This window comes from Osmerus mordax, chromosome 9 (assembly GCF_038355195.1).
Source record: "Osmerus mordax isolate fOsmMor3 chromosome 9, fOsmMor3.pri, whole genome shotgun sequence".
Classification (NCBI taxonomy): Eukaryota; Metazoa; Chordata; class Actinopteri; order Osmeriformes; family Osmeridae; genus Osmerus; species Osmerus mordax.
In genome coordinates this window covers 439,934-464,398 of record NC_090058.1, presented here as the reverse complement: position 1 = coordinate 464,398, position 24,465 = coordinate 439,934, and the positions used below count along the sequence as shown (strand labels likewise).

Genomic DNA, 24,465 nt, shown 5'->3' with positions numbered 1-24,465 from the left:
GGTTTACAACAGCAATGAATGCAAGTGCCCTCAATATAACCAGTGAGCATGGACACTGTTGGACTGTGCATTGCTTCCTGTTCAGGCATGACATCATCACCAGCAATGCTGACATGAGTCAAGAGATAAACAGGAGGGAGAAGAGAGAGGGAGAGAGAATAGAGAAGTGAGAGTTAGAAATCCAGAAAAGATCATTAAAATGTTACACCCATTTAATTTCCAGTCCTGAGGAAACCATCCAATCTAAAGCCCTTGCAGTCCATGAAGGTAACCCTGAGAGGAGCCCCCTGTGCCAGCTGGTTATGAGACTAACAAACCAGGTACCGCCCGGCACACCTCCTTCCCCTTTACTAACACCAAACAGAATAATCACTTTTATTTAATCACTGACTTTAATGTTTTGTTTTCACTACAGTAGATTAACTGGGTAATTTTCTATCACACAGTTCTTCAACCTAAATGGCTATACTATGAAGTCAATTTCTGTATTTTCACAGAATCGTTAATGTATGCATGATTTATACATATTCACAATGAGAAAAAAGGCACAACTGTCAAGTAAAATTTAAACATAATGAACAATCTCTTTGATTCTGATGAGCAGTCATCATCTGATGAGGTTTATACTGTATATCTAAAAACATGTTTTCCATTTAAGAATAGCAACGACATCTGCTCGTACAGCCCTCCGGTGAGCATGTGGTTGGTTCTCTGTCAGGGCAGGTGAGACAGGTGTGACAGGTAGGTGTGTATAACCTGGGTAGAGAGGAGATAATCAGTACTGCGCCTTGTTTCAAGCCATCTTGGTGAACAGCTGGTGAGCCTCTTACCGCTGCCACAGCCCCAGCGGCCCCAGGGACCCCGGGGGCCCCAGCGGCCCCAGCGGCCCCAGCGGCCCCAGGGACCCCGGGGGCCCCAGCGGCCCCAGGGACCCCGGGGCCCCCGGCAGCCCCGGGGGCCAGGGTCCAACACGCTTCCTGGGTCCACATGTCCAGTATTTGCTGTTTAAAAATCTGGATATTTCTGTAACACACGTTGACCTGCTTTCAGTTTCTACATAGGTGTGCCAGATTCTCAGAGACAACCCACATACACACATCTCTCTCACAACCCAGTAAACACACCTATCTGATGATTGGGTGCCAGTTCCACTACAGCCACAGGCAGCCAGATCCTTCCACCTTGTCTTCAGGACAGATTCCAGCCAGCTTAACCCTGCCGTCAGATACCTGAATGATAGCATGGGATTAGTCCAGCTGGGCTCATGAGCCCTATTGAAAGCAAAACAGGTGGTACAGTACCTTACTCACCCTTCATAAGGACTGGTAAGGGCTGTTCTCACTAGTGGTAAAAGGTCGACACAACAGCCAATAGAAAAGAGAGGTGACTCTTCTTTAATGCTGCAGGGATGAAAAAATAACACAAATGCTAGTTTATTTCAGGTTTTGTTAGGAATACTGAATAGTCGTCATACTGGGCCATAAATAAGCAGGCCTGCAGTGGTCTGCACCCCTGCTCCTGACCCCACACAGGCCTGCTGTGGTCTGCACCCCTGCTCCTGACCCCACACAGGCCTGCAGTGGTCTGCACCCCTGCTCCTGACCCCACACAGGCCTGCAGTGGTCTGCACCCCTGCTCCTGACCCCACACAGGCCTGCAGTGGTCTGCACCCCTGCTCCTGACCCCACACAGGCCTGCAGAGGTCTGCACCCCTGCTCCTGACCCCACACAGGCCTGCAGTGGTCTGCACCCCTGCTCTTGACCCCACACAGGCCTGCAGTGGTCTGCACCCCTGCTCCTGACCCCACACAGGTCTGCAGTGGTCTGCACCCCTGCTCCTGACCCCACACAGGCCTGCAGTGGTCTGCACCCCTGCTCCTGACCCCACACAGGTCTGCGGTGGTCTGCACCCCTGCTCCTGACCCCACACAGGCCTGCAGTGGTCTGCACCCCTGCTCCTGACCCCACACAGGCCTGCAGTGGTCTGCACCCCTGCTCCTGACCCCACACAGGCCTGCAGTGGTCTGCACCCCTGCTCCTGACCCCACACAGGCCTGCAGAGGTCTGCACCCCTGCTCCTGACCCCACACAGGCCTGCAGTGGTCTGCACCCCTGCTCCTGACCCCACACAGGTCTGCAGTGGTCTGCACCCCTGCTCCTGACCCCACACAGGCCTGCAGTGGTCTGCACCCCTGCTCCTGACCCCACACAGGTCTGCGGTGGTCTGCACCCCTGCTCCTGACCCCACACAGGCCTGCAGTGGTCTGCACCCCTGCTCCTGACCCCACACAGGCCTGCAGTGGTCTGCACCCCTGCTCCTGACCCCACACAGGTGTGACGCTTCAGTACCTTTCAGTGATGATAGGAAGACAGTCAACAAACACAGCAGTGTCTTGGATTCTGTGGGAGGAACACATCGTTAGGATGCAAATCAGACCTAATCCAGAGAACTTGTCTGACATTTGAAACATTTTACCTTACAAGGTATGTAAGGAATTCTCCAACATTTCTTCTCCACAGGGTCATCGCTACAGTCAGTCGCAGGTTCCTGCTGAAAAGCACTTCAATCATAGCGCTGTGATCCCTGGACATCTACAAAACAGCGTCACGGTGACGGGATCCATACATCACATTTCTGGAAACTTCCACATTCAAGACAGAAAAAAAACTATTTAGAGATGATCACCATGTCACCTCAGTGAAGTAGTCTGTGTTTCTGGAGCTTTCCTGTCCAGGGCTGCCTGGGTGACTGGCGTGTGAGAGCTCCCAGGGGTCCATGTGGAAGATCTGGTCCTCCTCAGGATCCGACTGGTCCTGCCTGCCAGCCGTGTCCCCCGCCCGGCCCGGCCCCGCCTGCTTCCTGCGAGCCACGATCAGGCGGTGGGTCTTCCTCTTGCAGGAGACGACCCTCTTCAGCCTGCAGGCGCCCGGCCGGCCCGCTGGGCACCTGGGACACAGGGAGGAGCTCAGCCACACAGATATTATACGTTAATATTATTACGCCTAAACGTAATACTTGGTGTCAACACTTATTAAGTTGGTGATACTGTATCTGTACGGTGTGGGCATGAACCTCACCTCTTTTTGCTGATGTCTTCCTTGAAGTCAAACTAAAGGTGGCAATAACATAACAGAAAACGGTACAGCTTAAATTAAAGGCATAAGTGTTACTTATATATTTTTATAGATCATAAATATATACCTTCTCTGTGTTCCTAGCATGAGAGTAGCGTACTCTGTACTGAACCATGTCGCGAGGCAGGCTGTCCTCAACACTCTGGTACTCCCCCTCCTCACTGGCTTGCTCCTCTGACGCCATCACCTGACGCCAAATCCTGGAAATATATTAATATTTTTTAATACATGCACCTGGCCGCATGCTTGTCAGACAGGGGAGCTGTGCCTCTGACATTGTTGTGAGCAGCACTGGGGCTCCGCAGGGGACTGTGCTGGCTCCGTTCCTGTTCATCCTCTACACGTCGGACTTCACCTACAACTCTGGTTCCTGTCAGGTCCAGAAATATTCAGATGACACGGCTATAGTGGCGTGTGTGAGGGAGGAGCAGGAGGGGGAGTACAGGAACCTGACGAGAGCCTTCGGCGACTGGAGCGAGAGGAACGGCCTTCTCCTTAACACCAGCAAGACCAAGGAGTTGGTCATTGACTACCGTAGGACTAAGCCACATCTGCAGCCTATTAATATCCAGGGCAAGGACATCGCTGTGGTTCAGACCTACAAGTTCTTGGGGGGTCTGCAAGGAGATGCTGCTCATGTTCTATCAGTCAGTAATGGCAAGCGTGCTCTTCTATGCTGCAGTCTGCTGGGGAGGCAATATGTCCAAGAGGGACACTGGGCGGCTGGACAAGCTGGTCAGGAAGGCGGGCTCATTGGTGGGGCAGAGCCTGGACTCACTGGGGACTGTGGTGGAGAAACGGATGCGGGGCAAGCTCTTGGCCATCATGGGCAATGTTAATCACCCCCTCCAGCATGTCCTGGCAGGACAGTCCAGCAGCCTCCGTAGCGGGCGGCTCAACACCCTACGTTCTCGGACTGAGCGTCTTAGGAGGTCCTTTGTCCCAGCTGTCATAAAACTCTAATATATGATTGACTTCACACTGTTTTTCACTATACACCTACAATATACATATACATCTTATCTACACTGTACATAACTTATGGTATTGTCTGTTTGTATTGTATTGTCTGTACATAATGTATGCAAATGTGAATATGAGAGCTGTGAGAGACACCTGAATTTCCCCACGGGATTAATAAAGTATATATCTATTTATTTATCTATCCTACTGACTTTTACAAATAACACATAGGCCTACTGGTGCTTTCAAAGCACGACAGAAAACAGTAGTGGAGGTGTACAAGTACACTCTTGCCGGCTTAGGTTTGTTTTAGGGTTGTATGTGTAATCACATGTACCTAACCAATTTAGTTTATGTACCAATGAAAGGACAAGTAAACGTTTGTTTGTACTGTTATTCTTACTTTTGTCCAATGCTGGAATTGTCACATCAAGCGCTGAAGTGATCTTATTTACCCACAATGCGCGCATCACGTGAGTGTTGTTATGGTGTAGCAGCAGCAGCTGGTAAGTTTTGTTATGAAGATCGTGTCGTCTACATTAACCATGATACATACAGTACTTTAACATCTGCAGTCCTCGGCTGGCAAAAAAAAATAGACGCTATATTTAAACTCCTAAAAAGATTCTCGGTAGTTAAATTAGCTTAACATTTTTTGTTTCTAAACCTAGCTGTCTTTCTTGCTAACTTATGCTTCAGTTTACAAAATGAAAGGATTAAACAACAGCGCTAGCAGTAATCAGGCATGATCCAATTCAGGTACTTGAAGCATGAAACAAGATTTCTAAATGCTGTTGACTAGTTTACCCACGAATTAGTCAACTTCACCGATCTGTGTATTGACAGCTCGTTGCTCATTACATATGAATGCATTGCTAATGTACCTCAATACTTGCATTAGACTGTAGAAACGTAGTTGGTATAATCACATATTGCCTTCTGGTAATCAACTTGACATTTATTCACAAATAATATTTAACTAACTACATAACTAGCCATCCAATATTTCAAATATTGGATGGCTAGTTATGTAGTTAGGTCAGATATAACGCCCTAGCTGTCCATGGCGCGGCGCCGCTGGGGCTACAGTGCCCATTTCCCTCTAGCGGCCAGATGATACTGTACAGTACAAATTCAAATCCAAACAGTTTCACTGTCGTGCTGTTTACTTCTTCGTAGTCTAGTTTTACCTTAGCTGAAGTATCATTTATGAAACCTTTAAAAAAAATATATATAAATATGTTGATGGATAATAAAAGGAACCTTGCAATGACTACCATACTACATTTACAATGCTGATCTTTTTGAGACATAGCGACAGACTGTAAATATGATAACAGCACAGTCCCGTAGCTCCTACATGATTGCACATGAATAATGTCTAACAGGAACATCAGCTGTTTTTTACTGACGTTCCTGCTGACAAGGCTGCTTTTGTGTGGCTGCTGTTTGATCAGACAACACTGTGTGTGTGTGTGTGTGTGTGTAGGTGTGTGTGTGTGTGTGTACTACTATAATACTGCAGTCAGCAAAAGAGACAGCTCATAAAATGGTCAGGGAGGGACTTCCATTTTTGAATAATATCATGTGACATTTTGATAAGAGCTGAACAGGTCATGGGACTATACTGGCCAGACATAGTCTCATCCGTGTCCCTGACCAGGAGCAGAGCTGAGATGGAGCGTGTGTGTGTGGTGCTGGTGCTGCTGGGGGCTCCTGTGTGGGGGCTGGCTGTGCCTCCTGTGTGGACCCAGCCAGAGCAGGTTCACCTGTCCTACCCAGGTAGGTCTGCTGTTCAGGTGGAGGCATTCACATGCAGACCTCTCATCACTAACAGGATGTCTTGTTGATGGTTCTGGCTAGGCTGTATCATATGTGACATTTGCAAGGCGCTACAAGCCACTGTGTTACAGATCGACTACATTTCTATGTGGGAAAGCTGATAACTAAAATGTTGTGACATATTAAGAAATCATGTCTGATGTGTCACCTATGATAAGTGCAGTACAGTACAGATGCTGTCGTAACTGCATCTACCATACCTAGAGTATGAAGGTCAGAAACATGAATAGGCCTCCTGAAATTAAATGCAGGTCCTATTTAAAATAACAATTTTTTTAATCAGCTTGTTAAAAGAAAGTTCAAAAGCACCTCTACCAGAACTGTCTCACAGCATCTTAAACAAGTAGAAGCAGTCAGCAGTCCAGTCAGACTGTTTCTGGGGAACTGCTCCTTTTCCCCAGGAGCCTCTGGCTGTATGCTGGTCACCTGGACCACATTCAACCAGACGGAGAGCTGGGTGGAGTATGGGCTGGGGGGGCAGCGCGTGCTCCACATGAGGACCCAGGGCCAGGCCGCACTGTTCATAGACGGGGGAGAGGAGAAGAGGAGGATGTACATCCACAGAGTCACACTCACAGACCTCAAACCTGCGGCGGCCTACGGTGGGTCTGTGACTCGCGCTGACACAACTAGAAATGGACTCTTCATTGACTTCTCTGTGATGTTTCCTAACTAACATTGTGTGTGTGCCTACTTCCCTGTGCTGGCTGCAGTGTACCACTGTGGCAGTGACCTGGGCTGGAGCGACAGGTTTGCTTTCACAGCCCTGAACGACAGCACCAGCTTCAGCCCGAGGCTGGCCCTGTACGGGGACCTGGGCAACGCCAACCCCCAGTCACTGGCTCGTCTCCAGAAGGAGACCCAGCAAGGCATGTATGATGCCATCCTGCACATAGGTGAGTCCACCTAACCAAGACCCCAGTGGGAATGCATGTCAGACTGGGAACACTTGATGTTACAGAACCGTGAATCAGTTGGTGTCTATAATAGTTGTGCATGATCGACATTATGTTCTTTTGTCTTCTAGGGGACTTTGCATATGATATGGATGAGGTAAAATACTCTCTCTTATCTTTTTATGGCACTGTCCCAAATTATTCCCTTCTCAAGGCCCCCCTCTCCCCAGGCCCCCTCTCCCCAGGCCCCCCTCTCCCCAGGCCCCCCTATCCCCAGGCCCCCTCTCCCCAGGCCCCCTCTCCCCAGGCCCCCCTCTCCCCAGGCCCCCCTCTCCCCAGGCCCCCCTCTCCCCAGGCCCCCTCTCCCGAGGCCCCCTCTCCTCAGGCCCCCCTCTCCCCAGGCCCCCCTCTCCCCAGATCCCCTCTCCCCAGGCCCCCCTCTCCCCAGGACCCCTCTCCCCAGGCCCCCTCTCCCCAGGCCCCCCTCTCCCCAGGCCCCCTCTCCCCAGGCCCCCCTCTCCCCAGGCCCCCTCTCCCCAGGCCCCCTCTCCCCAGGCCCCCTCTCCCCAGGCCCCCTCTCCCCAGGCCCCCCTCTCCCCAGGCCCCCTCTCCCTAGGCCCCCTCTCCCCAGGCCCCCTCTCCTCAGGCCCCCCTCTCCGCAGGCCCCCTCTCCCCAGGACCCCTCTCCCAAGGCCCCTCTCTCCCCAGGCCCCCTCTCCCCAGGACCCCTCTCCCCAGGCCCCCTCTCCCCAGGCCCCCTCTCCCCAGGCCCCCTCTCCTCAGGCCCCCCTCTCCGCAGGCCCCCTCTCCCCAGGACCCCTCTCCCAAGGCCCCTCTCTCCCCAGGCCCCCTCTCCTCAGGACCCCTCTCCCCAGGACCCCTCTCCCAAGGCCCCTCTCTCCCCAGGCCCCCTCTCCCCAGGCCCCCCTCTCCCCAGGCCCCCTCTCCCCAGGCCCCCTCTCCCCAGGCCCCCCTCTCCCCAGGCCCCCTCTCCTCAGGCCCCCCTCTCCGCAGGCCCCCTCTCCCCAGGTCCCCTCTCCCCAGGCCCCCCTCTCCCCAGACCCCCTCTCCTCAGGCACCCCTCTCCGCAGGCCCACTCTCCCCAGGCCCCCCTCTCCCCAGGCCCCCCTCTCCGCAGGCCCCCTCTCCCCAGGCCCCCCTCTCCCCAGGCCCCCTCTCCTCAGGTCCCCCTCTCCCTAGGCCCCCCTCTCCCTAGGCCCCCCTCTCCTCAGGCCCCCCTCTCCCCAGGCCCCCTCTCCTCAGGCCCCCCTCTCCGCAGGCCCACTCTCCCCAGGCCCCCCTCTCCCCAGGCCCCCTCTCCTCAGGTCCCCCTCTCCCTAGGCCCACCTCTCCTCAGGCCCCCCTCTCCCTAGGCCCCCCTCTCCTCAGGTCCCCCTCTCCCCATGCCCCCCTCTCCTCAGGTCCCCCTCTCCCTAGGCCCCCCTCTCCCTAGGCCCCCCTCTCCTCAGGTCCCCCTCTCCCTAGGCCCCCCTCTCCTCAGGTCCCCCTCTCCCCATGCCCCCCTCTCCCCAGGCCCCCTCTCCTCAGGTCCCCCTCTCCCTAGGCCCCCCTCTCCCCAGGCCCCCCTCTCACCAGGCCCCCGCTCCCCAGGCCCCCCTCTCCCCAGGCCCCCTCTCCCCAGGCCCCCCTCTCCCCAGGCCCCCGCTCCTCAGGCCCCCCTCTCCGCAGGCCCCCTCTCCTCAGGCCCCCCTCTCCCCAGGCCCCCCTCTCCCCAGGCCCCCTCTCCTCAGGTCCCCCTCTCCTCAGCAAACGCCAGGCTCTGTGGGGCCACCATGACATTACATGGATGTTCAGCTGTCATCAACATCAGTCAAGACTAGCTAATGTGTTTTCCCTGAAATGGGGAGCAGGATCGCTGTCTTGCACCATTCGTACTTGTACTTTAAAGTAAAGAAAAATGCTGCAAGCTCAAAGCAGACAACCACAGAATTTAATCGCTGTAATTCATGTAATTTCTGTTGGAATGTCTACCTCAGTCCCTAGACTCATTGATATTATAAATAGAAAAACAGAAATAAAGATTCTGTCTGAAAGCTAATCAACGTAAATAGAGAGGACAGCCATTAACCACAGAGTGTTTTTAACATCAGTGGCACTATTTGAATATTTAAGAAATAAGTGGTTCTGGTTTCATGAGGCTGGTTGGGTATGCACCGTGCAGATGGCACATTCCGGAAGTTGTCTGGAAAATGGATGTACCAGATTCTTATAACCAAGTTTGGCTTTAGATCAGTGAATGCAGGAAAAGTCAGCTTTGATCCTGTCAGCAAAAGAGAAGCTACGCTGACATAGTTATATTAAAAAATAAATATGTTAGCCTGGGATAGTATGTGTGTGTGAGTGTGTGCTGCGTAGTGACCAGCTGTTGGTGTTCCAGGATAATGGCAGGATAGGAGATGAGTTTATGAGACAAATTCAGTCCATCGCTGCCTACCTGCCCTACATGACCTGCCCTGGCAACCACGAGTCCTCATAGTAGGTGGAACCTTTACTCACTGATTGTTCTGCCTTACTGTTTGTCTGCCTGTCTGTCTGTCAGCCTCTCTCTGCCTGTCTGTCTGCCTGTCTGTCGGCCTCTCTCTGCCTGTCTGCCTGCCTGTCTGTCAGCCTCTCTCTGCCTGTCTGTCTGCCTGTCTGTCGGCCTCTCTCTGCCTGTCTGTCGGCCTCTCTCTGCCTGTCTGTCTGCCTGTCTGTCGGCCTCTCTCTGCCTGTCTGCCTGCCTGTCTGTCGGCCTCTCTCTGCCTGTCTGTCTGCCTGTCTGTCGGCCTCTTTCTGCCTGTCTGTCTGCCTGTCTGTCGGCCTCTCTGCCTGTCTGTTTGCTCATCCTTTTCGCTCTACAGCTCACTCCCTCTCTCCCCTCCCTCTCTCACCTCCCTCTCTCCCCTCCCTCTCTCACCTCCCTCTCTCTCCTCCCTCTCTCACCTCCCTCTCTCACCTCCCTCTCTCCCCTCCCTCTCTCCCCTCCCTCTCTCACCTCCCTCTCTCCCCTCCCTCTCTCCTTTTACTCTCTTGCACACACACTCAAGACCTGTTATTCAGGGCTACGTCGATGATTGATAATGATAATAATCAATAATAATTATAGTGTGTTATAAATAGTTTATACTTCACATCAACAGTGAGCAAATATTACTCCTTTTCTGCTCCCTGTTAGCAAATGTTTTGGTGGATTCCACACAGAGCACGCGTGCCGAGTGCTATTATTAGGGTTTGGGCTGAAACCCAGAGCGTGCTTCTCAGTGGTGAAGGGCAGACTGCACAGTATCCATGACCTGCTGCTGTACCGTGAGGACGACTGGAAGCTCAGGAAAAACAATCTGCACGGTTGCAGCAGAGAAACCACAGATTTTCCACTGTAGAAAACAGTATGGTTTGTAGAGAGCTGCAGTATGCCCTGGAGCAGCTGGGAGCTGTTTCCCTCAGAGGCGTCAGGAACCCACCACCAACATCTAAACCAGTGAATGTTCCAGAACACACATGAGCGTCCAGAGTGTCTCATGGTCCCTCAGCTCCCCCTCCAGATGAACTAGCAGCTCTCTGGAGTGCTGCTAGTTTGTCTTGGTTCTCTTCTTCTGTGTGTCGCACATCAGGGGAGGAGGAAGGCTCTGGAGCAGATCACAACTAGTGACTGTATCTTTATTGATGAATATAACCCCACTGTCAAACCAACGCTGGGTTCATATTCCCCATCTCCCACTACGCCATGCCGTGACTGGCGGGCCGTGATTAGAGGCATGCTAACAGTAGTCTGTTTAGCTTGGCCCCACCTCCTGACATAACCTGGAACAGTCTACCTCACCATATCTAAAACCAGCTCTTTACATGCCCGTGTGTCTCAGGGCACCAGGAGGGGGCTGGGGGGCTGGATTAAGGGTTCTTGTTGCGTCTGTTAGGAGTGGCCCTGGCCACCTGACAGGACTGAAGTTTTGGAGCGTGTCAGGTCACAGCTCAGAGAAGCTCCTTGCAGCAGAGCAGCTCCTTGCAGCAGAGTCAACGTAATGTTTTCCGCAACAACTTGACTGTAGATCATCCCTTAGACCTAGGAATAGCCTTTGTATTAGAGCTCTAAATAAAAATAAGTAATGACTACTGTTCAGTTTCCACTGTCCTGGGCCTCCTAAACATCTGTTGCCGTATGAATCTGGGACTGTAAGGCCCCCTGAACCTACTGGGCCTCACACCTGCTGGTTCCCTGCTGGTTCCCTGCTGGTTCCCTGCTGGTTCCCTGCCCAACCACAAGATGGGGATGTGCACCTGTGATGTGGGTCTGCTGGCAGGCAGGTGCTGGAGCAGAAGAACACATGCAGCTCCTGAATGCTGTCTGAGATCAGCTACCTCCAAACCAGCCCTGACCATATCCATTTGTGTTTATTATTACAAACACAGTGTTGGGCTCTGAAAATGTTGATCGGCTAACTCATTGATAAAAACAGAGGGTGCTCACAGCCTAATTTAGGTGCTGCATCTGGATGTAGAGTAGCAAGCTTGTGTTCATCTGAATAATCAGACTTCAAGTGCAGGACTGTATATGCTAACTTAGGACACTACCTGGAAACCAAATGCCCATTGGCCAGCTTCTGTCACAACCTTGACCATGAAACCCTGACCTTAGCACACACCAGAGAAGATCTCATTGGCTTAATCCCTGTCAAACACACAATCCACCACTAACCCTCTCTTTACTTCTGACCTCTGACCCCAGCCCTCTCTGGTTACCCTAACCTTGCACTGACCCTGTCATATGACCGTCCAGGTCCCCTGGGGCAAACTGTCTGTTCCCGACCCCGCCCCTCGGCGTGAATGATGGCCGGACCATCGCACCCCTCCTTCTCACCTTAGTGGAGGGAACATTGGCTTCCACTTTTATGGGGGAAATTTAAATCCCCGACCCCATAAAGAAAAAGCACAGGTCCCAGTATTCGTTTGGGACTGCTTTCCTAGAAAGACTTTTCCTTATTTTCGTTATGTGCTGCATATCAACACCAGTTTGGCCAACTGAAATATTTAGAGACGGGCACTTGTTGGTCAGGAACCTTCTGTCTTACGGGAAGCAGCTCTGTCTGTGTGTGTCCTGGTCCTGAGGTTTTGGCCCAGTGTGTTGGCGTTGATATATGAATAGTAAAGAGGGTTGGTGGGGGAGGAGGGAGGGTGGGGCAGGGAGGGAGGGTGGGATGTTGTGGAGGGTTGGTGGGGGATGGAGGGTGGTGGGTTGGGGCAGGGAGGGAGGGTGGAGGTGGGGGTGGGGCAGGGAGGGAGGGTGGGTGGGGTGGAGGGTTGGTGGGAGAGGGAGGGAGGGTGGTGGGGGTGGGCAGGGAGGGAGGGTGGGGTGGAGGGTTGGCGGGAGAGGGAGGGAGGGTGGTGGGGGTGGGCAGGGAGGGAGGGTGGGGTGGAGGGTTGGTGGGAGAGGGAGGGGGGTGGGGGTGGTGGGGGGGGGGGGGGGGGGTTGGGTAAGGGAGGGAGGGTGGAGGTGAGGGTGGGGCAGGGGCAGGGGCAGGGAGGGTGGGGTGGAGGGTTGCCAGAGTGTTTAGGGAGGCTTCAGATGGTCCTTGTTAGGCTGCAGGAGTTCACCAGGATAAGGTTACCTTGTGGCTCAAGGCTAGCTGTGCTTCATACAGGGTTCAAACCCATGCTTAGCTCCTGTCACCACAGCCTGATAGCCTTCTCCTGTGATCGATGGGACTCCTACACATAGGAGAAGCAGGGGAGAAGAGACTAGAAAGGTGTCATCGACAGCCAGTTCGAAACAAAATGGCAGGTCCTTAAGTTTCTGGATGAGTGCGTTGTTTTGTACTCTATTGTGTAGTCTAAGATTAGGTTTGTTTACGAGCACTGGCAAGCGGACCACAAAATGATAGAGACACGGTCTGTGGTGATAAGTGTGTCGCTAAGATATTCAAGGCATGCAGATTGCATGAGGATGTATGTAGCTTGGTGGTCAGAGTATTGGCTGCAGATCATGGGGTCGCAGGTCATGAGGTCGCAGGTTCAAATCCCTCGCTGTATGTTGCTTTGATGAAAGTGTCGCTGAGTGGAGGACGATGGTTCCGTCTAACAGGCCTTTTCCTGCTTCTTGTTACAGCAACTTCTCAAACTACAGGAATCGATTCAGCATGCCCGGCCAGACAGAGAGTCTGTGGTACAGGTAGGACAAACACAACGTCTCTCACAAGACAGCGTTTAGTTACTTAGCAGCCTCACGCTACACACACACCTGCTGTAACCATGTGACACAGCCACATATCAGATTTCAAGGAAAACCCTCCTTAACTCCAGGTGTTTGTAATAAGCAGCGAGAGGAAAGAGAGGGTGTTGTGGAGGAGAGTTCTTGTGCCAGGGTCACGTGCAGATGTCTAGTTCCTCCTACTGTACGCTAGCCGGTAATGAGCTGAGAGCCTCTGCAGGAGAACTGGCCACCGCTTAGAGCTCTGCCCTGAGAGAGCTGCACCGCAGAGAGAGCTCTGCTCTGAGAGAGCTGCACCGCAGAGAGAGCTCTGCTCTGAGGGAGCTGCACCGCAGAGAGAGCTCTGCTCTGAGGGAGCTGCACCGCAGAGAGAGCTCTGCTCTGAGGGAGCTGCACCGCAGAGAGAGCTCTGCTCTGAGAGAGCTGCACCGCAGAGAGAGCTCTGCTCTGAGAGAGCTGCACAAAGGAGCTACACATCTGACAAGAGGCTGACATAACACACCGTTATGGCCGTTGGCTGAGGCAGTAAGAGGATACCTCCACAGACCACAGCCCTGCAGTGGGGAGGAAGGCCGGCTCTCAGCCCAGGAGAGAGACAGGATGCTGGGCCAAGACCCTCAGCACGTGCTGGGGGAGAGGGCTGTTACCTCCACACAAGGAGACATGGAGGGGATACCCTCCTCTGGGGGAGGGTGGGGACACACCACTGTAGAAACTGTACAGGCCAGCCACAGGGAAGGAGTGCCACGTGCAGACACCGGTCTTGGTCCTGGTCTGGTCCTGGTCCTGGTACTTCTCTGGTCTGGTCCTGGGAGCTCAGCGTTCAGAGCCGCAATCACACACACTGACCCCAGTAAACAAGCTATCATGCAGTCATGTTAGTCAATGTTTGTGAGATCAGTTGCTAACAAACAGAGATTATTGCGGAGCAACAGAATGACATAATTAAGCTGGGCACAGCATCAAATAACAGTTTTCTATGCCAATACCTGCTGAGGTTTAGTACAACTGGCAGTTTCAGGGCAGTCTGACTGGAAATGATGTCACACAAGGTAGGATGAACCTCTGCTTCCACCCAGAGGTTAGTCTCCTCTCTAGTCGAGAAGGTTGATCTTTGTAATGTTGTATGTCTGCAGCTGGAACATAGGACCAGCCCACATCATCTCCCTCTCTACAGAGGTGTACTTCTACCTCTCCTACGGCCAGGAGCTCATCTTCAGGCAGTACGCCTGGCTGAAGATGGACCTTGAGGTTCCTTCACTCACTTACTCACTCTCTCACTCACTCACTCACTCACTCACTCACTCACTCACACACTCACACATTCACTCACTCACTCACTCACTCACTTTCATTATAGTCTCTCACTCACACACACACACACAGACTTCATTCTTGTTGTTTTGTCTCCTCAGGAAGCTAACAAGCCAGAGAACCGCGCGGCTCGTCCCTGGATCATCACGATGGGACACAGACCCATGTACTGCTCTGACGACGACCAGGATGACTGCACCAAGTTTGACAGCTTTGTACGTACTGCCCAGAGCAGCCCCCCTGCCCAGAGCAGCCCCACTGCCCAGAGCAGCCCCCCTGCCCAGAGCAGCCCCGCGTGTGTGTGTGTGTGTGTGTGTGTGTGTGTGTGTGTGGGAGTGTGTTGGTCAGCCACGGTGCAGGAGGCCAGAGCTCCTGCAGGCTGCAGACCACCACAGTGCTGCCAGGGAGACAGGGACAGACATGTTACCAGCCAGGAGGTAGAGCAGTCTCACCCTGTCTCCAGCCACTCAGCCAGGAGGTAGAGCAGTCTCACCCTGTCTCCAGCCACTCAGCCAGGAGGTAGAGCAGTCTCACCCTGTCTCCAGCCACTCAGCCAGGAGGTAGAGCAGTCTCACCCTGTCTCCAGCCACTCAGCCCCCCCCTCCCACACACACACACACACACACACACTGTTTGTCCATATGTTTGTAAATTCCAACCAAATCCTGCTAAAAACTGTCCCTGATGGGAAACCTTTAACAACAACAAAATCACAGAAATAAGAATCTACATAGTATAACATTTCCTTTATATATGTACTGTCTGTACATACATAACGGGGCCCTAAATCACATATGGTGTAAATCATCCTGGAATCGTATCTGGCCAGGTATCGTTAGGACATTGCAGCTGTACAAAGCAAGCCTTGGCTGTGTTACGTAATGACTTGAGCAGAGTTAGTTCTCCCCTGCGTGGCCTGCCTCAGTGATGGCCGACAGCTTGAGGCTTTCAGGAACACACGGGACAGCATGGTCAGCTGCATGACAGCAGTCTCCATGGAGACTGCTGTCAGACCTGGTGTCTGGGGGGGACAGGGGTGGGGACAGGGAGTGTTTGACAAGATGCTTTAAGAAGGTTCAAGATGTTTTTAGACCCTCAAAGAAGGGTCAGACCTTTAATTCCAGTGCATGCACTCTCTCCCTCTCTCTCCCTCTTCCTCTCTCTCCCTAACTCCCTCCCACATCTTTATCTTTCATCTCTCTCCCTCTCTCCCTCTCCTTCTCTTTTCTCTCTCCCTCTGTCTCCCTCCCTCATCTCTCTCTCCTCTCCCAGGTCAGACAGGGGCGAAAGGACATCAGCCCACCGGCCCCTGGTCTGGAGGATCTATTCTACCTGCACGGTACTGGTCCAGTTTGATGACCTCAAACACCAGCCCCAAACACTCATTGCTGTCACACTTAAAGATCTCACATACCAACGTCTTAGCACACGCAGAGAAAACCAAACACATCCTTTATTACAACAGCAGACGTCTGGCTTGGCCGGCATCCCAACAGCCCTTATCCAAATGTTTTCATGTATCCCATTTCTCCAAGTTGTTTGTTGCTGTCGGAGTACTTCTGGAGTAGGGAGCAGCTTGGGGAGTGATTATCTAAAGTGTTCAGAAATTAGTGGAAAATCTGTTGGTGGGCAGAGGATGAGAGAGCCAAGTGTCATCCATCCAGCTTCACCTCTGGCCTGAAAGAGACCCAAACTAGGACTTCTGTTCTCAGTATAACTTCAGTATAACTTCAGTATAACTTCAGTATAGCCGCATGTCAGATGTCTGTAGCATGAGGCATGTGCAGGTAGGGGTGATGACCTCGGAGGTGCCTGTGTTGCAGGAGTGGACGTGGAACTGTGGGCCCATGAGCACACGTACGAGAGGCTATGGCCCGTCTACGGTGACAAGGTCAGCTCCAGGGCTCTCTCCTCCTCTCTCCTCTTCTCCTCTCTTCTCTTCGTCTCTCCTCCCTCCTCTCTCCTCTCTATCTCTCCTCCTCTCTCCTCCTGTCCTATCACCACTCCATGTTGAACATAGAAAGATTTTGGAATTAGTAATATTTTTTCTCTCCCTATCTCCCTCCCTCTCTCTCTCCCCAGGTACTGAACGGGAGCTCTGATCAGCCGTATGTGAACCCCAAGGCTCCTGTCCACATCATCACAGGCTCTGCTGTAAGTTTACCGCAGCACCAAATGCAGACTTTTCTCACGTCCATCATCCACATACCAATACTATGAGCCATCATCCCCTGGACAATCCCTGTATGAGAATGTAAACATGCTGATGACCTGTCCAGTGACACACACACAGACACACAGACACGCACACACACAGACACACACACAGACACACACACAGCAGACAGGGTCAGCACCACAGCTTCAGTCGTGCCTTCCTCACATCACCCGGCCTGCAGGATCTCATGAAGAACCAGGCTCCCCACCCTGCAGACAGAGAGGAGACCCAGAGAGGAGGGGTGTTGAACCCTCTGGTCTCTCCAGGGAGGAGAGGTGTTGAACCCTCTTGTCTCTCCAGAGAGGAGGGGTGTTGAACCCTCTGGTCTCTCCAGGGAGGAGGGGTGTTGAACCCTCTGGTCTCTCCAGAGAGGAGGGGTGTTGAACCCTCTGGTCTCTCCAGAGAGGAGGGGTGTTGAAACCTCTGGTCTCTCCAGGGAAGAGGGGTGTTGAACCCTCTGGTCTCTCCAGAGAGGAGGGGTGGGGACTGATGGTGGTGGACTCTTTGGTCTCCAGGGCTGCAGAGAGAAGCACGACCAGTTCAACCCCAACCCTAAAGACTGGAGCGCCTTGCGCAGCACGGACTACGGTTACACCCGCATGCAGGTGGTCAACAACACACACCTGTACCTGGAGCAAGTGTCGGACGACCAGGTAAGAGGACATACACTGCGCACACACACACTACAAGCACACGCATACTCTGCACACGCACACAGATACTGCACACACACACACACACAGATACTGCACACACACACACACACACAGATACTGCACACACACACACACACAGATACTACACACACACAGATACTGCACACACACACACACACAGACACTGCACACACACACACACAGATACTGCACACACACACACACACACACACACACACAGATACTGCACACACACACACACACAGATACTGCACACGCACACACACACAGATACTGCACACACACACACAGATACTGCACACACTGCAGAAACAGCTGCTTCCTCCCTGACCATGCTGTTCATGTGTTCCAGCATGGCCAGGTGATCGACAGCATCTGGGTGGTGAAGGACAAGCATGGCTCCTCAGCCTGGTTCTGAATCGCTCTCCAGCCCAACCCAACGCCTCCACTCCGGAAACGCACTTTTAATAACCCAATCATGCTGTTGAACACTGCACTTTAACTCCTATTAGAGCAATCAGGAGACTGTGATTCCCCAAGAATATAAAAGCTTATTATACACTGTGGTTGATGTTCACCCAGAGCTCTTTTGTAATAAGGTCCATATGTTTATTATTGTGGAGGAGAGGTCAGAGGAAACTGCTTACATTCACATTGTTTGCTGTACTTTAGGAAACAGGAAATTTGTAATTCCCCAAATCATGATGGAATGGATGAATCAGTTGGACCCAGTTGGAAATCTGAAGACCTCTCTATCTTCTCCAACAATGCTATCACAATTCCATGAACCTTAAAAAGCTGTATGCCAACAGACTTTAACCTGATCAGGAACCTCTGTTTTAATGTTTTTCTATGTCTTCTTTCATGTGTGTCAGAACAGGACCAACAGACTTTTTATAATCCAGTAAATAGGAATAGGAATGTTAATGGCACTACAGCTCTGCTGTCTGTGAATGCTGTGTTATAAATAGTGCACCTCAAATCTGTAGCTGTATTTGTAATGAGCCTCAATAAATTCTGCTGCTGCTTTTTTACCTTTATTTAACCAGGCAAAGATCATTAAGAACAAATTCTTATTTACAGTGATGGCCTGGCAAAAAGCACAAGCTTTTTGAGGGAGAGGGGAAGGGGGGGGGGAAATCTGGTTAAAAAGCACAACGTCACACAACCACAGCAGTACAGACATACAGAAAAAAAACAAGCTAAAAAAACAACTCCAAAAAACAAGCAGGTTAAACAAAGCAGGGTATTGTAACATATGGGGTCAGGGGGGTGAAAAATGTTAAAAGCACAAAGCAAGACACAGAGATTATTTACAACAACCACAAGCAAGACACAGACTGACACTGGCAGGTATGAACAAAGGATACAGGCAGGGGAGAAAACAAAGCAGGCAACATTAGTAAAACAGGAGGACAAACTAGGCAGTTGGCAACAGACAAAAGACAAACCATGGGGATGAATAGATAACAAGATACTGAGGGGAGGGGTTGAAAGGTGAGAAAGCATTAACAGGGTTCAGTGAGGATGCGTGAAATGGTTTCTTTGAAGGCAGGGATGGAAATGAATGTGTCCAGTTTGAGATGTTTTTGCAGAGCATTCCAGTCAGAGGCGGCAGCGGACTGAAATGATGCAAGACCAGTTCTGCTGCCAGCGTGTTCCTGTAGAAGTAATGCTTCACAGCCAGAGAACTCAGCCTAACTTAGCCTACTGGGCTCCAGTAACCCCAGACCAGCCAGTCTAACTTAGCCTACTGGGCTCCAGTAACCCCAGACCAGCCAGTCTAACTCTGGGCTCCAGTAACCCCAGACCAGCCAGTCTAACTCTGGGCTTGTATTTGTATACTGTGATTAGTGACCACATTAATAAATCCTACAAAGCGTGACTGTTTTCACAGTCAATCATCCAGCTGTAATATACAACACATCAGAGAACAGTATAATATCTCTTCTTTAAAGAGAGGGGAGGTGACTTTCTGTGCAGTTAATAAGTGTCACGTGTTGTACACGTGTCTTTGTCGCTGACTTCATGTGACTTTCAGCAAGCAAAAGAGAAAAAGATTGATCGCAATCCAGGAAAAAAAAGGGCAGAGAGAAAATAACATGTCAGTTCACATCGCACGCCTGTTTCTGAAATACAATGTCCTTATTACCGCTGACGGGTGGGACACAGCAGGTTTGCGGCCTTGAGGTCAAAGGTCTTTGTTGACAGAAATCAGTCTTCCTTTTTTTTTATGGGGCCCTGTATTTTCAACAAACAATACCTTGTTATGCCTCACTAAACAGGACATTGTGAAAACCAAGGATGGAAATAGCTTTGGTGAGAAGACGGGAGCCATTAACATCGCCAACCTGTTTTTATGTACTTTGTATAATCTGTCTGTTAAAATATGTTGTACATGTGTCTCTATCCATTTCCACCTCAGCAGAAGCAGTTTAACACCAGGGTTCAGCCTGAGCCCTTCTGGCCCCTCCCAGCCAGCATGGTGTCGTAGCGTGAGAGAGGTGGACGGGATGCTGGCCCACTAAGATACTCGCCAATGAGGCACAGGAAGTGAAAAGGATCTCCTTGCTGTTTGGTTAGGCTCAAATAAACCAACCAGATTGTGACTTGTTATCCCTCGTAGTGCTGGGCTGCAGGAACAGGACTGACTCAGCGTTAACATGATAGTGAGGGACAGCGGCCTCTGTTGTCAGGCCTGTCCACGGACCCTGCACAGGCCTGGGGGCTGGATCCTCATCTCTCACCAGGACTTGGATTGTCACTGGGGTCTTGACTTGAGACATCTTTAGCCTAACGTTTCGTCTGTCCTAGAGGGGTTCACACTCCAACAGGAGGGATGGAACCAGATACACCACATGAGAAGACTGAGAAGCAAATGTCTTCCCCACTACTGAAAACAATCAGACCAGGCCTCTTCAGGCCTCTTCAGAGAGCAGCCTCAGGCCTCTTCAGAGAGCGGAGAGAGGGGTTTATCCAGGGTGATCCCCTGTCCATGTGTTGAGACTGGGATGTGAGTTTAATGACTTCAAGCTTTTTGGTGTTGTTCTTCTGGGTGACTTCTTCAGTCCAGAGGCCCACTATGCATCACTTCGACAGACCGCATGGCCACTGTTCTGGAACTATCTTTCTCCTCAGCCCACTACAAAGCAACGGCCTGGTATGCGCGGCACATCTCCGACATTCTCTCCTCTTAATAAGAATCCCACTGACTCGCAGGATCCTGGAACATCTAAGCACGAACGCTTTGAAACGTCGACCTCCGTGCTAAATCTGAAACGGACTTGTCTGCTGGCGGAACGAAGAGAGGACAAGCTGCGAGCACCGCGCGACGCGTGTTCAAATACTAAACACATTTCTTCACTGGGAAGAGACGGTGAGAGGATTGCAAAGCGAGGCGGTTTTAATGAAAACAGTTTATTATCCTAGAGGTTGTGTGAGGTACGCACGGTCATGTGTGTGTGGATGTGTGTGTGAGTGTGTGTTTGTGGATGTGTGTGAGTGTGTGTGTGGATGTCAGTGAGTTGAGAGAAGGAAGAAGATTGTCTAGGGCCCATGCATGCTGCTTTCTATTAAATCAAGCTGCATGTAGAAAGCCTGACCTTTAACCTCTCTGCGTGTTGTGAGAAAGGCAAAATCGGAAGTTGTTTCCAACTTTGCAATTATAGTGAAGATCCTTCACAGACGGTTGTTTCCACACAGTTCAGTCCACAGAGACATGACAGTGCAGCTCCAACATAGACAGGAGCTTTGACTATCAAAGCACATGCAATCATCCCCCCATCCTGGTCTAAACATTACTTTAGTTGTTGGACAATCAAATTGAACCCAAGCGCAACAAGAACCATTAGAGGAGCCCCATTATCATTTGCCACAGGCAGGTTAATAGGATAACAGGAAGTGCCTGCCCCCAGTACAGCCCTTTAGACGAGCTGGAGGCTCGTACTGTAGTTAACTATGGAGCCCTTTGTGACAGTTCCTGTAAAAATTGGATTAGATTTAATTGTGGATGGACAATCATTTCTAGTAACAGTCCAAAACAGAGCTGAGTTATTTGAGATGGTCTCTGCCTCTGCTGGGGTGCAGGAGGTCGACACCGGGCCTTGCACCATCACATCACAGAAAAAAGGTTCCGGGATTGATTCCTGCATGGAGCACTGTTGGCATATTTTCCCCAAAAATGAACAGAACAGGTCTGTACGGTGGACACAGCGTGCACGAGTGTGTGTGTCATGCTGAGAAACATCTCTTCTACAAGAGGAGCAGTTGATGAATGTTTAGTGGATTGTAAAGAGGAGAGTAAACAAGTCAATGCATTAAGAGCAAACACATAATCAGTGATTACCAAGTTTACTTGCTCCCATTTGGAAGTAAACGCTAAATAATGCCAAATAATGCAGTAATACTGTAATTATGATTAACAGCACATGAATGTAACAGTGCTTCAGAGTCCTAAGAGAGACTCCTGGCCAGGACATAACTGCTCTATTCATTCTGCAGCTTCTCTCAGGGCTCTGTAATGCCTGCAGAAATAAGTGACCTGGCTCAGACAAACTGCCTGGCCAAGCTGGCTCCTGGATCCAGAATGCTGCTGCAGGACAATGTCCACATTGTTATGCCCACCATGGACTTAATGTTGCAAAGTAAATTTATTGTAAAAGAAAGCGACATTCTTCTAACTTTTTCTGAGATTTTATAACCTATAAAGTTTGCCTTCACAGATATTTACTTTATGATCGTCCACACCCTATCAACTCCCCTGTTTTACCCGACAATGTTCTTGAAATGGCCCAAATTATTTTGATACTTGAAACGGCATAAACAGCCACATGCATGTTCTAGAGGCTAGTTTATCCATTTGTGCCTTCATATATCTGAAGCTTGATGTCCCAGTCCTGTTACATCTGAAGCCAGATGTCCCAGTTCTGTTCTGTGGCAAAAAGTATGTGTCTCCTGGGGCTACAAGCAGCTAACTGCTGTCCCTCCCTGCACCTCAGGCCTCAGGGTTAACACTCCAGGAGGGAAAACATGTCCAGGATGATGAGGATGTGATCCGCGTCAGGTTACTACTACCACCTAGGTTACTGTCGAGTTCAGGACTGTGTGAGGGTGAATGGTCCAGTGTTGTAGAGGCTGATAGGAAACCTCCATCTCTACCACAGATCTGAGCACGACAGGCAGACCAGAGGAGATCTACTCTGCCAGGCTGGGACAGAGAGGGTCACACCATCCCCCTTCATGAGTCTCATATTTGAAAGCCATTTAGATAGGAATGACCCGATAAAGTGTTTGTGACTAGAGTACTGTAAGAGAACAAACCACAAAGCGAGCCCTGAGGAACCAGCCATGCCCCAGGGAGAGTGTCTGAAACCTGGACTAGACGCTCACCGCTCCTCAAAACAGGAAACGTTAGAGTTGTCACAACCACAAGGCCTTTGGTGCTGGAAGCTCTACAGCAAAGCCCTCCTCGTACCTACTTTCTGACACATCTTGCCTGTCTTTACGGACCCAGCGGAGCCCACCAGGGGCTCCAGAGCCGTGAGAGTGTTGACAGAGACTAAAATGACACCAGGCTTGAGGGAGGTTTCAACACTTCATTCTTAATGGGTGAGGCCTTGTTGACGGGTGTTCAATTACATCTCTGTTTGACATGTTTATAATCCTCATGCTGATTCTCAGAATCAAATTCAATTAGTTTTGTCTTCTCAAGCAATGTTTCAGAGGGGTTCACAGACGCCCACAGAACTGCAAATAACCGACCTAAAACCCCCAAAGAAGACTAGGAAAAACTCCCAAGATAACTCTGGGAAAATTTGAAAGCTATGCCAGGTAACTCCCAAGATAACTCTGGGATGTCAAAGCTGTCCAAGAGGAAAGCAAACACTCTTCAAACCCTCATCCTTCTCCTCAGGTCGTCAGAACAGCAAACTTGCCACTTTCTGACAGTCTGTGGGTGACAGGGATGGGTTGTCAGATGAACCCTAACCCTAACCCTAGGCCCAGACCCAGGCTAACAGACCCAGGCTAACAGACCCAGGCTAACAGACCCAAGTTAACAGACTCATGCTAACAGACAGGCAAGAGAAGCAGGGGCTTGTGGAAGTTGCTCCAACTTTTACATACTAGGAAGAGGCTGTGAAGGTAATTATCATTTAAATGTCGGTGCATTTTTGTGTGTGTAACCGCATCACCTTCTTGACCAAGGTGGTGGAGATGTTTGGGGAGGTTTTTGGATCCACAGGAAGGAGTGACGTGGATCTCCAGTGGACCAGGATCGTCCTCTCAACCACAGGAACACAGATGTCGGGCGTCTGGATGAAGGTATTTGAAGAATGTGCCCGACAACAACAGGAGTATTTGTCATTAGAGCATGTGGGTCTTAGGTCCTGTGACATGACCAGGGCCTGTCTAGCCAGACCAAAACAGACAGGTCTCGTAAGATATGTCTTGATGTCTAGACCAGGTTGCTTACATTAGCCCTGGCTGTCTAAGCAGGGCCTGGCCAGATTACTTTGACAAAGCTATCAAGTATTTTCAAACGTTTTGATTGTTGTTCATTGAAGATTCTTCAGTGTTGAGTCACTTGGGACAGATGATTATCAATCTCAAATACATAATTTTGTGGTGATTTCCAGCTAAATTTGATGAGTTCTTCCAACTCTTTCCAACTTCCAACTGTAACTGTTAAGCACGTCTTGGCACACCCGGACGTGACATTACGAACACAGAAGTAGGAACCAGCTTTGTTCTGCAGCTATGGCCTACACCTGCTACAGAAATGCTACATATATAAATATGAAAATGACATAGATACAAGAGTTCTCTTTCAAGTTTAATTTTTAAATATGCAGTTTCACGATAAGAGAAACACGTTTCTGGACAGCTCCTTCATGAGGGAGTGAAACCTACATCAACACTGCTGAATTACTGTACTTTCACACTAAGCACTTTCATCTGATGATTGATTTGAGCTGAAGCAGGCAGATTGGAACCAATCTTCTTCTAGCAGGAAGCAGTAGTGGCCAGAGGCTGAGTGAAGGGCCGCAGACTGAGAACCTAACTGGCCATGCTGACAGCAACCTGGGGAGGCTGTAGTGGTCCAGAGCTCTGAGGAGAGGAGCTGAGGGGGGTAATGGTTGAGGAGAGGAGAAGAGGAGGAAGAGAGGAGGAGAGGGGAGCAGGGTGCGGGTAGAGGAGAGGAGGAGGAGGAGGAGGAGA

At 50.9% G+C, this 24,465-nt stretch overlaps 2 protein-coding genes across 6 annotated transcripts; one reads left to right on the top strand and one right to left on the bottom strand.

Annotated features, from left to right (window-relative positions):
* Positions 1-381: 381 nt before the first annotated feature.
* Positions 382-23,547, bottom strand: LOC136949536 (KATNB1-like protein 1). 3 transcript variants are annotated; one of them, XM_067243856.1, is made up of 11 exons: positions 23,439-23,547; positions 3,203-3,335; positions 3,079-3,110; positions 2,695-2,947; positions 2,477-2,592; positions 2,350-2,400; positions 1,311-1,400; positions 1,125-1,229; positions 945-1,023; positions 831-872; positions 382-756 (listed from the first exon to the last, which is right to left on the bottom strand). In XM_067243856.1, the coding sequence occupies exons 2-11, from the start codon at positions 3,317-3,319 to the stop codon at positions 715-717; spliced, it is 927 nt and encodes a 308-aa protein (XP_067099957.1). In that variant the 5' UTR covers positions 3,320-3,335; positions 23,439-23,547; the 3' UTR covers positions 382-714. The 3 variants fall into 3 exon arrangements, with proteins under 3 accessions (XP_067099957.1, XP_067099954.1, XP_067099955.1); XM_067243853.1 differs by lacking the exon at positions 23,439-23,547 and adding an exon at positions 4,983-5,069; XM_067243854.1 differs by lacking the exon at positions 23,439-23,547 and adding an exon at positions 4,502-4,654.
* Positions 4,587-18,292, top strand: acp7 (acid phosphatase 7, tartrate resistant (putative)). 3 transcript variants are annotated; one of them, XM_067243852.1, is made up of 14 exons: positions 4,587-4,604; positions 5,768-5,880; positions 6,342-6,542; positions 6,654-6,836; positions 6,968-6,993; positions 9,235-9,332; positions 12,937-12,999; positions 14,175-14,289; positions 14,454-14,567; positions 15,625-15,691; positions 16,176-16,243; positions 16,435-16,506; positions 17,086-17,223; positions 17,600-18,292. In XM_067243852.1, the coding sequence occupies exons 2-14, from the start codon at positions 5,775-5,777 to the stop codon at positions 17,663-17,665; spliced, it is 1,317 nt and encodes a 438-aa protein (XP_067099953.1). In that variant the 5' UTR covers positions 4,587-4,604; positions 5,768-5,774; the 3' UTR covers positions 17,666-18,292. The 3 variants fall into 3 exon arrangements, with proteins under 3 accessions (XP_067099953.1, XP_067099952.1, XP_067099951.1); XM_067243851.1 differs by having other exon boundaries at positions 4,592-4,604; positions 5,762-5,880; XM_067243850.1 differs by lacking the exon at positions 4,587-4,604 and adding an exon at positions 4,812-4,857 and having other exon boundaries at positions 5,762-5,880.
* Positions 23,548-24,465: the final 918 nt, after the last annotated feature.